We start from the raw sequence: 13,496 nt of genomic DNA on the forward strand, positions 1-13,496 counted from the left end.
GGTGACTACCTCATGAAGCTGGTTGAGAGAATGCCAAGAGTGTGCAAATCTGTCATCAAGGCAAAGGGTGGCTATTTGAAGAATCTCAAATATAAAATATATTTTGATTTGTTTAACACTTTTTTGGTTACTACATGATTCCATATGTGTTATTTCATAGTTTTGATGTCTTCACTGTTATTCTACAATGTAGAAAATAGTACAAATAAAGAAAACCCTTTGAATGAGTAGGTGTTCTAAAACTGCCTTATTGCTATTAACGTACCTGTCAAGGCGTGCTGAAGGTGGGTGTGGTGTAGGAATCAAGCGCAGGACGCAGAGGCTCAGTCCAAAGGCTTTAGTGCAATATATATTATATATATACAACAGAAGCACAATAAGCCCGAAGGCAAAAAGCACGACGCACACAGGCGACAAAACAAATGACGCACAAACATGTGCAAACAACCCTCTCCAAAACACTGGAGGGAAAAATGTAGCTCCAAACACGAAACAGAAGCGCAATCACACACAACAACAAGCACACACAACGAGAACTAAATAGGACACTAACGAGGACTAACAAGACACAGGTGTACAACATCCAGACAAAACCAAACGAACATGAAACATAGATCGGTGGCAGCTAGTACTCCGGGGACGATGACCGCCGAAGCCTGCCCGAACCAGGAGGAGGAGCAGTCTCGGCCGAAACCGTGACAGTACCAACGTAATTAGAGCAGTAAAATAAATGTTTTGTATACGGTCTGATATACCACGGCTGTCGGCCAATCAGCATTCAGGGCTTGAACTACCCAGTTTATAAATATATTTACACTCCATACTCCTACATTGCTCGTCCTAATATTTATATATTTCTTAATTACATTCCTTTACTTTTTAGATGTGTGTATTGTTAGTTATTACTGCACTGTTGGAGCCAGGAACACAAGCATTTCGCTACACCTGCAATAACATCTGCTAAATATGTGTATGCGACCAATAATTTGATTTGATTTTTGAAAGTGTTACATAATTCTCAATCCACGTTGCGTTGTGCCTAAGAACAGCCCTTAGCTGTGGTATTGTATATTGGCCATATACCACACCTCCTCAGGCTTTATTGCTTAAGTAGAACACATAAGTGTATTATAAGGCATTATAAAGGTCATTAAAATAATTATACATATGTTCTTCATAGAAACTGTTATCCTTTATATATTCTAACAACTCACATTTTAAGATTCATTATTTCCTTTGTTCCATGTTAAGGCCTCTAACCTAGGAACAATACTATTTGTCTCCCTCGTCCTGTTGCATGCAGTTCCTCTCTCTCTTCCTCCCTTCTTCTAACCCCTCCCTCCCTCCCTCCTTCTAACCCCACCCCTCTGACAGAACCAGGAAGTCCATCCCCCTGCCACAAACTCTCTTCTGAGGAAACGAAACTGATTTGAGTCTCTGTGTCGTCTGTCTGTGTGAGAGTGAACAACTGTCCAAATGTCTCAGCAGGGAGTTCTGCTGGACCAGGACCAGTTCTGTTGTTCTGTCTGTCTGGATCTACTGAAGGAGCCGGTCACCATCCACTGTGGACACAGTTACTGTAGAAGCTGTATTGAGGGCTGCTGGGATCAGGATGTTCTGAAAGGGGTCTATAGCTGTCCTCAGTGCAGAGAGACCTTCACTCCAAGGCCTAATCTGAGGAAAAATAACATGTTGGCTGAGATGGTGGAGAAACTGAAGAAGACTGGACTCCAGGCTGCTCCCCCTCCTGCTCTGTGCTATGCTGGACCTGGAGATGTGGCGTGTGATGTCTGCACTGGGACCAGAAAGCGGAAAGCCCTCATGTCCTGTCTGACGTGTTTGGCTTCTTACTGTGAGACTCACCACCAATCTCACTATGAATCTCCTGCTTTGAAGAAGCACAAGCTGGTTAAAGCCACCGCACAACTACAGGAGAAGATCTGCTCTCATCATGACAAACTGCTGGAGGTTTTCTGTCGTACCGATCAGCATTGTATCTGTCTGCTGTGTGTGATGGATGAACATAAAGGCCATGATACAGTGTCAGCTGCAGCAGAGAGGACTGAGAAACAGGTAAGACCAGAACTACTTGTTAGTGACTGTCTGATAAACAAAGAATTAAAGATACAGTGCCTTGCAAAAGTATTCAGCCCCCTTGGCCTTTTTCCTATTTTGTTGCATTACAACCTGTAATTTAAATTGATTTTTATTTGGATTTCATGTAATGGACATACACAAAATAGTCAAAATTGGTGAAGTGGAATAAAAAAAAAAAAACTTGTTTCAAATAATTCTAAAAAATAAATAACGGAAAAGTGGTACGTGCATATGAATATGGCACCACATTAAACCTGCCAAGAGAGGGCCGCCCATCAAAACTCACGGACCAGGCAAGGAGGGCATTAATCAGAGAAGCAACAGAGACCAAATATAACCCTGAAGGAGCTGCAAAGTTCCACAGCGTAGATTGGGGTATCTGTCCATAGGACCACTTTAAGCCGTACACTCCACAGAGCTGGGCTTTACGGAAGGGCGGCCAGAAAAAAGGCATTACCACACGTTTGGTGTTCGCTAAAAGGCATGTGGGAGACTCCCCAAACATATGAAAGAAGGTACTCTGGTCAGATGAGACTCAAATTGAGCTTTTTGGCCATCAAGAAAAACGCTATGTCTGGCGCAAACCCAACACCTCTCATCACCCAGAGAACACCATCCCCACAGTGAAGCATGGTGGTGGCAGCATCATGCTGTGGGGATGTTTTTCATCGGCAGGGACTGGGAAACTGGTCAGAATTGAAGGAATGATGAATGGCGCTAAATACAGGGAAATTCTTGAGGGAAACCTGTTTCAGTCTTCCAGAGATTTGAGACTGGGACAGAGGTTCACCTTCCAGCAGGACAATGACCCTAAGCATACTGCTAAAGCAACACTCAAGTGATTTAAGGAGAAACATTTAAATGTCTTGGAATGGCCTAGTCAAAGCCAAGACCTCAATCCAATTGAGAATCTGCGGTATGACTTAAAGATTGCTGTACACCAGAGGAACCCATCCAACTTGAAGGAGCTGGAGCAGTTTTGCCAGTGGCTAGATGTGCCAAGCTTATAGAGACATACCCCAAGAGACTTGCAGCTATAATTGCTGCAAAAGGTGGCTCTACAAAGTATTGACTTTGGGGGGGTGAATAGTTATGCACGCTCAAGTTTTATTTTCTTTGGTCTTATTTGTTGTTTGTTTCACACACAAAAATATTTTGCATCTTCAAAGTGTTAGGCATGTTGTGTAAATCAAATGATACAAACCCACAAAAAATCCATTTTAATTCCAGGTTGTAAGGCAACAAAATAGGAAGAATGCCAAGGGGGATGAATACTTTCACAAGGCACTGTACAGTAGGAACTAAGGCTGTTTGAATATGAGATCATTCAAATGATATCGATCCACAGCAGAACAAATATGAACACAAACCTTGAGTATATAGATATGTTAACCCAGATTCTCCAAATGTATCACCATTTTCTAAAGTCAAACACCATTATCATTCGTTATCAAACATTATTATCATTCGTTATCAAACACCATTATCATTCGTTATCAAACACCCAATCAGCTCCCCTGTTTTGTGCACTGTTAAAACTATAATCATTCACATAACAACATAATAATATAATTTCACACAGACACTTCCTCAACATATTAATCCCTATCTTCTATGGGCCCTATGTCCCATTACTATACTATTGATCTACTGGACAAATAAAGCTTGATAGCTCATTGAAGAGTGATTCTCCACAGAGGCAGCTGGGGAAGAGTCAGCAGAAGGTCCAGCAGAGATTCCAGGAGAGAGAGAAGGAGCTGAAGGAGCTCCAACAGGCTGTAAAGTCTCTCATGGTGAGTTTTGTTGACCAGAGGAGACACACCATTTCACATCTCTCCTCCAGTCAGAGAGAGGGAGAGAGAGAGAGAGAGAGAGAGGCCCCTATCCAATCCCACTGACCCCACTGTTGGGAACAGGCTGTCTGGACCCTTTTCAGAGAATAGACTGCTTAATGTAACAGGCGGGATATGAACCCGGGTCTACTGAGGGAGAAATCAACAGCTTGACCATTACACCAAGAGGACATTCCCTATTGGGCTGAGGGCCGACACTGATTTTGAAGTCGAAGGCGGGGCTACCTCATCACATAACCATGAGTAACCATGACCGACTCATGTCCCCTATACATTAACATGGAGCTCTCGCTCTCTCTCAATTCAATTGAATTCAAAGGGCTTTATTGGCATGGGAAACATATGTTTACATTGCCACAGCAAGTGAAATAGATAATAAACAAAAGTGAAATAAACCACCAGAAATGAACAGTAAACATTACACTCACAAAAGTTTCAAAGGAATAGGGACTTTCAAATGTTATAACTCAAGTGCAAACAGAGTGAGCCGTGCGCCAGACCGAGTTCTGGAGGTGAAATGGAAATGAATGAGGGAGAGTTAAGTGAGGTAGAAGGTGTGGTGAAGAGCTCGGAACCAGAGCCTGGCATCAATGGACATGATAAAGAAGAATCTGGTGCAGTAGGAGTTACATTTTTGGAGAAAGTGGATCCATACCTTTTGGCAGATCCATTTGTGGTTTCAGGGTGGGTGGGAAAGGAGTTGGGTGCAGTTGAATCAGTGAAGGTAACCTGTAGTGGACTTGTGATATTTGTTTGTGTTTCTTCTGACCAGAGGGAGTGGGCGCTCCGTGTCATGCAACTTGGGTCAAGATCTGTTTCTTGCTTTGCTCTTAGGAACAGGGCACCATTGAAAGGAGTGATTTCTGGGGTAGCGTTAAGTGTGGAGGTGGAGAAATTGAAGATGAAGATTCCTGGTGTTTGTGATTCCCGCCGTTTGGTGGGACGCAGACCCGGTGGTGAGCGTGGTGAAACATAGGAGTCAGTCCTTTTGAGTTTTGAGTCTTTACCAGAGAAAGTCATGTTATGATATATCAGTTATCTTGATTCAAGCTTTTGTGGCAAATCCATAAATTCAGCTGCAACGTTTATGGTAATTTCGCAGCAGTTTGTGGGAGGGAAATTCCAAGATGTTTTATGTGTGCGGAAGAGAATGGGATAAAGGATTGTTCTGGTGAATAAAGTGTGTGTCAACTGTTGGGATACCCATGTTGCTGGAGATCGGAAGTGTCCGGTGCGAGAGAGGCAGGTTGAGGTGGCTAGAGTCAGAGTAGTGCAGAAGGTGTCGTAACCTGAGACAGTGAAGAAAGTAGAGGAGGATGGGTCAAGGGTGAGAGATCCTGAGAGGATCCCTGTGAGTAGTAGATCTGTGCCAGCACAGAGGGATAGGCCAACGAGTGATATATGCTTCAGTAAAGATAGCTTCTTAGAATTCATAGCAATGGTTATCAACTGTACCAAACAAATGGAACGTAAATCAAAGAAAAAAGATGTTGTGGTGGCAGCTGCAGAGAAGTATTTGGGCATACAAGATTAGACTTCAGAAGAGTTACAGGGTGTGTTGAGTGGTGGTGTCCCGTCCTCCCAGGCCGTTGGCATGGTGCAGGAGCAGATAGGGTCAAAGTAGTGGAATGGGGTAGTGGGTATTTAATGAGTGTAGGGTTAGTTGGAAGGTTTTTAATTAAATGTTCCTTTCCCCTTTTCCCATTTTGTATCACAAAGTAAAATAGAGTTATATTATATTCCAGTTGGGGGCGTTAATGCAACATATTGGATGCCAACCGCCGTTAAACTCCAAAGAAGAAGAAACGTTACATTATGGCAATGTACAGTGTCTCTGCCTCTCTCATTCCATCACTTTTGCAGTAGTTGGTTGTATGGGTCTCTGTCAGCACCCCATTCATAACCAATCGTTGATGGATATTTATAGAGCTCTGATCAGGACGACAATTGATTACGGGTGTATAGTTTATCGAACAAGGCAAAACTTGGCTTCAGAAGCTGGACAGAATCCAGTATATAGCTTTAAGGATATGTATTGGTGCATTTAAATCAACATCTGTATGTGCCTTACTGGTGGAGGCAGGAGAGATGCCTTTGGATATACAGCGTAACAAAAATTCATTATCTTATTGGGTTGAAAGGCTGTGAGGTTGAGCATCCCACTGCTACTGTTCTAGATGACTGTTGGGAATATACTAGTAGACAAGGCAGTGGTTTTGGTTGGACAGTTGGAAAGCTTGCTGATGAGAGTGGTTTGAGGGAGTTGGAGGTTGGCCCTTCTGTGGTGATAGGGGATGTTCCTCCATGGTTACTCCCAGACCCTGTTGTTGATCTAACCTTGGTAGAGAAAAGGAAAGATTGGTCAGAAGTCAGTGATATAGAGAAACTGGTTGACAATTACATTGGTAGAGGTTTTTATGCTTTTTTAATGCTTTTCACAGACGGATCCAAGGACCCAGATAGTGGGCTCACAGGAGCAGGCGTTTACGTTCCTGAATTTGATGTGCAGATATGTAGAAGACTAACAGATGAACTGTCAGTATACTCAGTTGAACTGAAGGTATTAATGTTGTTATGGAGAATTGAGAGAATGGGTTTAGTAGTGAGATTCTGCTGGGTCCCAGCACATTCGGGTGTGGAAGGGAATGAAATTGTAGACCAGTTAGCTAAAAGAGCTTTGAAACAAGATATAATTGATATTAATGTTCCACTGGGTAGAGGTGAGGCCAAATGTAAGATCAGAGCCATTTTGATAGATGTGTGGCAGAAGAGATGGTGCTCTGAGCACAAGGGCCGGCATTTATATGAATAGTTTACAGTTTTACAGAAAGGTCGATGGACCAAGATTCAAAGGTCAGATTAGGAAGGAAGAGGTGGTGTTTACTAGATTGCGCTTAGGACATTGTACATTGATCTCGTCATTACATCTGGTTGGCAAGCATGGGAATGGTTTGTGTCTGGGGGGTACGGTCGATGAAACGGTGGAGCATGTGTTGTTATATTGTTGTAAGTATGTTGAAGAGAGGGAAAGATTGAAGTGTAGGGTCATTGGGGTTGGACGGGGTTGGGGGGGTTGGAAGGGATTTTGGGGATGGGGGAGGGTCTATTAGAAGTTAGTAGGGCTCTTCTTTATTTTCTCAGAAGTACTGAGTTAGGTAGGAGGATTTAGAAATGTTGGAAACCGTGATTGACCACACACTCCAGCACAGTAGGTGGCGGCATGCACCTTTAACGTTGGTTTGTGGACCGCCATTATATCATAGAAGAAGAAGTTGGTTGCGTGAGAGACTTTGTGGTTCGTGAGGAGGGCTACTATTCTTTTTTCTTTTGGTTCTTGCGTATTTTCTGAATGTATTTTCTCATGGTTTGAGGGTTTGTTTATTGGTTTCCACTGTTTATCGTTTAGAGTTGAGGGGGGAGTAGAGGTAGTTTGTTAGGGCGGCGTGATGGCCTCAACCGAGTGGAGAAGAAACGCTGTCGCTTCGGGTGCGTTCCGGAGAAAGGTGTGGAGGAAGTTTTGCTCATGGTCGGCGAACAGGTTGGAGCGGAACATCTGGACTCTGCATCCAGAATGAACAAGGCGGTGGTTGTGTTAATGAAAAAGGTTTGTCTTGTTGTGAGGGGTGTGTTGGTGCAGATGTCGCCTCTTTCGATAAGAGTTGTGGTGGCTAATCTGCCTCCGTTTATTGCTTCCGAACAGACCCCAAGTAGTTGGTTAGTTTTGGTAAATTTGCAAGTGGTTTCCGTGTGCTCTCGGCTGGGTGCCAAGCGGAATCCGTTAAACATGTCTCTTTTCGTAGACAAGTGTTTGTTTCTTGGTGGTGGTACCAGGAGGGAGGAGAGTAGAGCAGGGTCAAGTGGTGGTGGTACCAGGAAGGAGGAGAGTAGAGCAGGGTCAAGTGGTGGTGGTACCAGGAGGGAGGAGAGTAGAGCAGGGTCAAGTGGTGGTGGTACCAGGAGGGAGGAGAGTAGAGCAGGGTCAAGTGGTGGTGGTACCAGGAGGGAGGAGAGTAGAGCAGGGTCAAGTGGTGGTGGTACCAGGAAGGAGGAGAGTAGAGCAGGGTCAAGTGGTGGTGGTACCAGGAGGGAGGAGAGTAGAGCAGGGTCAAGTGGTGGTGGTACCAGGAGGGAGGAGAGTAGAGCAGGGTCAAGTGGTGGTGGTACCAGGAGGGAGGAGAGTAGAGCAGGGTCAAGTGGTGGTGGTACCAGGAGGGAGGAGAGTAGAGCAGGGTCAAGTGGTGGTGGTACCAGGAGGGAGGAGAGTAGAGCAGGGTCAAGTGGTGGTGGTACCAGGAAGGAGGAGAGTAGAGCAGGGTCAAGTGGTGGTGGTACCAGGAGGGAGGAGAGTAGAGCAGGGTCAAGTGGTGGTGGTACCAGGAGGGAGGAGAGTAGAGCAGGGTCAAGTGGTGGTGGTACCAGGAGGGAGGAGAGTAGAGCAGGGTCAAGTGGTGGAGGTACCAGGAGGGAGGAGAGTAGAGCAGGGTCAAGTGGTGGTGGTACCAGGAAGGAGGAGAGTAGAGCAGGGTCAAGTGGTGGTGCGCAGGCCGTGGAGAAAGCGGTGGTGGGGAGGGTTGCAGCTGGGCTACATGAGCTGAGGCAGGTTTCTGTAGTAACAGAGACTCCGGTGGGCGAAGGCAAATATTGCCTGTCATTGGGGAAGAGGCTCTGATCAGGGGGGAAGTGCAGGGGGGCAGAGACTGGGGAGGAGGAGGACGGTACCGTGCCAATGGAGGAGGAGGAAGAGGGGGGAGGTGAGTCTGCGGGAGCGGAGGACAAGGCGTCTCGTTTTCAGACGGCTCATTGGATCCAGAGCTGACAGCCAGTCAGGCTGAGGGCCCAGTATATACGCTGAGAGAACTTTCTAGGTTCCTGATGGAGACTAAAGGGGAAAAAGAAGGTTCTGCTGGAGTCTTATTTGATTGATCCTGGAAGGTTTGTAAGGTCAGTACAACACGTGATGAAGAATGAGGGGTTTAGTGTCCTCTCACCCAGGAAGCGGTATAGGCTGAGAAAATGGGTCATGGGTTCTTATAATAATAATATAATATGCCACTTAGCAGACGCTTTTATCCAAAGCGACTAACAGTCATGAATGCATACATTTTTACATATGGGTGGTCCCGGGGATCAAACCCACCACCCTGGCATTACAAGGGCCATGCTCTACCAATTGAGCTACAGAGGACCACATTTAGCGCTTGTAATGCCAGGGTAGTGGGTTCGATCCCCGGGACCACCCATATGTAAAAATGTATGCATTCATGACTGTTAGTCGCTTTGGATAAAAGCGTCTGCTAAATGGCATATTATTATTATTATTATCCTGGGTTTTCTCAGTTTCTGCTCACAGACCTTTCCAAACTCTCTCTGTCACAGATAAATCAAACAGACATTTCCCTGGCCTTTCACAAACTCTCAGCTGCTGTCTCTCAGACGGTCTTAAGGGCATGTCTTCAGAATCTGCTTAAATGGATGGTTTTTTCTGGCATTGCGGCTTTATGGGCTTCTCTACTGGTTTCTGATTGTGGTGATTTCCCTCCCACCTCTTATGGAGATTTCACGGTTAGACTTCCTTAACATGAACGGCGGCAAAGACTGGGGGAATATGTAAACCAAAAACATTTAAATGCCATGGCAGAAATCTTAGTGCAGGGGTAGCAAAAGAGGTGTGTAAGGGTAGGTTGTTAGTGTTTAGAGCCCAAATAATGACCTTGTCTTTGCTTTCATCAATGTGTCTGCACCTGGTCCTCTGTAGCTCAGCTGGTAGAGCACGGCGCTTGTAACGCCAGGGTAGTGGGTTCGATCCCCGGGACCACCCATACACAACAAAAAAAAATATATATATATATGCACGAATGACTGTAAGTCGCTTTGGATAAAAGCGTCTGCAAAATGGCACATTACATTATATTATAGTGCAGGGCTCAGTTCTCTGTTTCACCAGAGGGGTTGGAAAAACAGAGTGGGGAAACCAAGAAAATCCCTTGTTTTACGTTTGTCTGATGGGTGGGTAACTTCTGTTGTGGGGAGATGAGGGAGCCTGATGGGTGGGTAACTTCTGTTGTGGGGAGATGAGGGAGCCTGATGGGCGGGTAACTTCTGTTGTGGGGAGATGAGGGAGCCTGATGGGTGGGTAACTTCTGTTGTGGGGGAGATGAGGGAGCCTGATGGGTGGGTAACTTCTGTTGTGGGGGAGATGAGGGAGCCTGATGGGTGGGTAACTTCTGTTGTGGGGAGATGAGGGAGCCTGATGGGTGGGTAACTTCTGTTGTGGGGAGATGAGGGAGCCTGATGGGGGAGTAACTTCTGTTGTGGGGAGATGAGGGAGCCTGATGGGTGGGTAACTTCTGTTGTGGGGAGATGAGGGAGCCTGATGGGTGGGTAACTTCTGTTGTGGGGAGATGAGGGAGCCTGATGGGTGGGTAACTTCTGTTGTGGGGAGATGAGGGAGCCTGATGGGTGGGTAACTTCTGTTGTGGGGGAGATGAGGGAACCTGATGGGTGGGTAACTTCTGTTGTGGGGAGATGAGGGAGCCTGATGGGTGGGTAACTTCTGTTGTGGGGGAGATGAGGGAGCCTGATGGGTGGGTAACTTCTGTTGTGGGGAGATGAGGGAGCCTGATGGGTGGGTAACTTCTGTTGTGGGGGAGATGAGGGAGCCTGATGGGTGGGTAACTTCTGTTGTGGGGAGATGAGGGAGCCTGATGGGCGGGTAACTTCTGTTGTGAGGAGATGAGGCTGTGGAGTTGTACTCTGATTTATAGAGGGCAGAACTCTGTGGGCCTCTGTAGCTCAATTGGTAGAGCATGGCACTTGTAGTGCCAGGGTAGTGGGTTCAATCCCCGGGACCACCCATATGTAAAAATGTATGCACATGACTGTAAGTCGGTGTACGAGGGGGCGTCTTCTGCTTAGGTAAACTGGGGAAAGAGTGAGGCTCTGTTATGTGGGGCATGGAGGGACAGGGCACCTCCGCAGCTTCCAGGGGGGTTGCAGTGGGGCTGTGAGTGGCTCAAGATGCTTGGGGTGTATCTGGGCTCGGAGGGTTGGGATAGGAAGAACTGGGAAGGAGTGTCACAAGCGGTGGTGTCGAAGGCTGACGAAGTGGAGGTGGCTCATCTCCCAAGTGGCATACAGAGGGAGGGTGCTGATCATCAACAACTTGGTGGCATCCTCTCTATGGCTTAAATTGGCCATTCTCAACGCCCCCGGTGGTCTGCTTGTGGACCTGCAGCGCAAGTTAGTGAATTATTTCTGGTCAGGGTGGCAGCGTTCTGACTCAGCAGCACAGAGGATACTGTACCGTACGGAGGTGGGCTGGAGGGAACCAGCATGTGCTCTGTTGAGGAGGGCTGGTGGTTTGGGGCTGGATCAGCAGCTCTTCATCATGCGGCAGGAGAGACTCAATACAGCAGGGGTCTCTGATTTCTATGCTGCAGTACTGAGGGCTGGAGCAGCCTGAGGAGGGGCCACCACCGTTTCCACCACTGCAAGGGACAGCAGAGACTGGGGACTGGCAGGAGAGTCTGGAGGACTTACTGACTTTTAACACTCTGAGCTTAGTGGGAGTGAAGGGGCATCAGTGGCAGGGGGTTGTGGGGGCTGAGAGCATGGCAGGGTATAGGTGGAGGGTGCTCTATAAGCTCCCAGTGCTGGAAAGGTCAGGGGTCGTCCAGTGGAGGGTATTACATGGAGCCCTGGACACCAATAGCTGGTTGGCACGGGTTGACCTGGGAGTTGGGGAGGGGTGTCCGTTTTCTGCAATGACAGACTGTTCATCATGTTTTTTCTGTGTTGCCAGGGTAATGCCATTACTGTTGACGCCTTAGGGTTGAGTTTGAGTTGTACAAAATGATCAACAGTGTGGAGATGTTTCAGGAGGTATGGGGGCCCAGGGGGGCTGTCTGTACGGCTGGAGAGGAGGGGTTGGATGGACGGTTGGAATGTGGTGCTGGTTGGTGTATTGTACTGTGGTGTTGGGTACTGGATAATGGGATTGTGTAGAGGTTGTGGTGTCACGCAATGTGCTTTTAGGGGTGGGGGTGTTAGTGTAATGAGGATGGCTCATTAAAGTAAGACAAGTCTCTCTCTCTCTCTCTCTCTCTCTCTCTCTTAACAGCGCTCTGCACAGGCAGCAGTGGAGGACAGTGATAAGATCTTTACTGAGCTGATCCGCTCCATTGAGAGAAGGCGCTCTGAGGTGAAGGAGCTGATCAGAGCCCAAGAGAAGGCTCAAGTGAGTAAAGCTGAAGGACTCCTGGAGCAACTGGAGCAGGAGATAGCTGAGCTGAGGAAGAGAAGCACTGAGCTGGAGCAGCTCTCACACACAGAGGATCACATCCATTTCCTCCAGGTAACTCAACTGCCTTGATACATGTGATATGAAATTAAAACTCAATCATTTGGTTCTGCTCCCTCTCCCTCTCTCTCTCTCTCTCCAGAGTTATCAGTCTCTCTCCATTACCAGTGTATCTTCAGACTTACCCAGCATCGTTGTCCGTCCTCTTCAGTACTTTGGAGATGTGAGTAAGACTGTGTCTGAACTGAGAGAGAAACTAGAAGACGTCCTTAAAGGAGAATGGACCAAGATCTCCACTACAGGTGTGTTGAAAATAATAAGAACATCAACTTTAGACCATTGAAAGTTCCCTACTAGTCATATACATGTGGAATATGGTATGATGATAACATTCCCTCTCTCTGTGAATGTGTTTGTGTGTCTGTAGTGAATATAGTGGATGTTGTACTGCCTCCAGAGCCCAAGACCAGAGAACAGTTCTTACAATGTGAGTCTCTTTATTCTGAAGTAACTAACAGTCTCTTTTTACTGACACTCCTAACAATCCCTCTAGAAATATATAGCAATAGTAGATCTAATCAAAGACTGGGTATCTATCTGACTCCTCATATTTCTCTGATTTGATCTCTGCTGTGCTCTAATCAAAGACAGGGTAGATACAGTATCTGACTTAACTTATTGTTCTAACTCCCCTCATTGGTCTCTGCTCTGCTCTTCTCCCAGATTCCTGTCAGCTCACACTGGACCCAAACACAGCACAGACACAACTCTCTCTGTCTGAAGGGAACAGAAAGGTGACCTATACAGACCAAGACCAACCATATCCTGTTCATCCAGACAGATTCACAAACGACTTGATGGTTCTGTGTAGAGAGGGTCTGTCTGGACGCTGTTACTGGGAGGTGGAGTGGAGTGGGGAGTGTGTTTTCACAGCAGTCTCGTATAAAGACATCAGCAGAACAGGGACAGATGGTGCATTTGGAGAGAATGACAAGTCCTGGAGTTTAGTGTGTTATAGTGGTAGTTATTGTTTCATACACAATAGTGTTAGGACTAAAGTATCAGGCCCTCAGTCCTCCAGAGTAGGAGTGTACCTGGATCACAAGGCAGGTACTCTGTCCTTCTACAGTGTCTCTGACACAATGACCCTCCTCCACAGAGTCCAGACCACATTCACTCAGCCCCTCTATCCTGGGTTTTGGCTCTATAATGGTACTGCTGAGCTGGTTAAACTGTAGTAGGGTCCA

The 13,496-nt window shown here is 46.6% G+C and overlaps 1 protein-coding gene across 1 annotated transcript; it reads left to right on the plus strand.

The window, feature by feature from the left end:
• Positions 1 to 1,454: 1,454 nt before the first annotated feature.
• Positions 1,455 to 13,496, plus strand: LOC311123795 (tripartite motif-containing protein 16-like protein). Its single transcript, XM_084198028.1, has 5 exons — positions 1,455 to 1,980; positions 12,109 to 12,303; positions 12,392 to 12,551; positions 12,677 to 12,736; positions 12,973 to 13,496. The coding sequence occupies exons 1-5, from the start codon at positions 1,477 to 1,479 to the stop codon at positions 13,485 to 13,487; spliced, it is 1,434 nt and encodes a 477-aa protein (XP_084054154.1). The 5' UTR covers positions 1,455 to 1,476; the 3' UTR covers positions 13,488 to 13,496.

The sequence above is a fragment of the Coregonus lavaretus genome (genome assembly GCF_964263955.1).
Source record: "Coregonus lavaretus genome assembly, contig: HAP1_SCAFFOLD_4224, whole genome shotgun sequence".
In the NCBI taxonomy this organism is placed as follows: Eukaryota; Metazoa; Chordata; class Actinopteri; order Salmoniformes; family Salmonidae; genus Coregonus; species Coregonus lavaretus.

What these genes read in the sequence shown, in the direction of transcription:
- LOC311123795 (XM_084198028.1), top strand. Translation starts at nt 1,477, where the DNA reads ATGTCTCAGCAGGGAGTTCTGCTGGACCAGGACCAGTTCTGTTGTTCT. An exon ending in ATCACATCCATTTCCTCCAG is followed by an intron (nt 12,304 to 12,391) that starts GTAACTCAACTG and finishes CTCTCTCTCCAG; the next exon opens with AGTTATCAGTCTCTCTCCAT. An exon ending in GACCAAGATCTCCACTACAG is followed by an intron (nt 12,552 to 12,676) that starts GTGTGTTGAAAA and finishes GTGTGTCTGTAG; the next exon opens with TGAATATAGTGGATGTTGTA.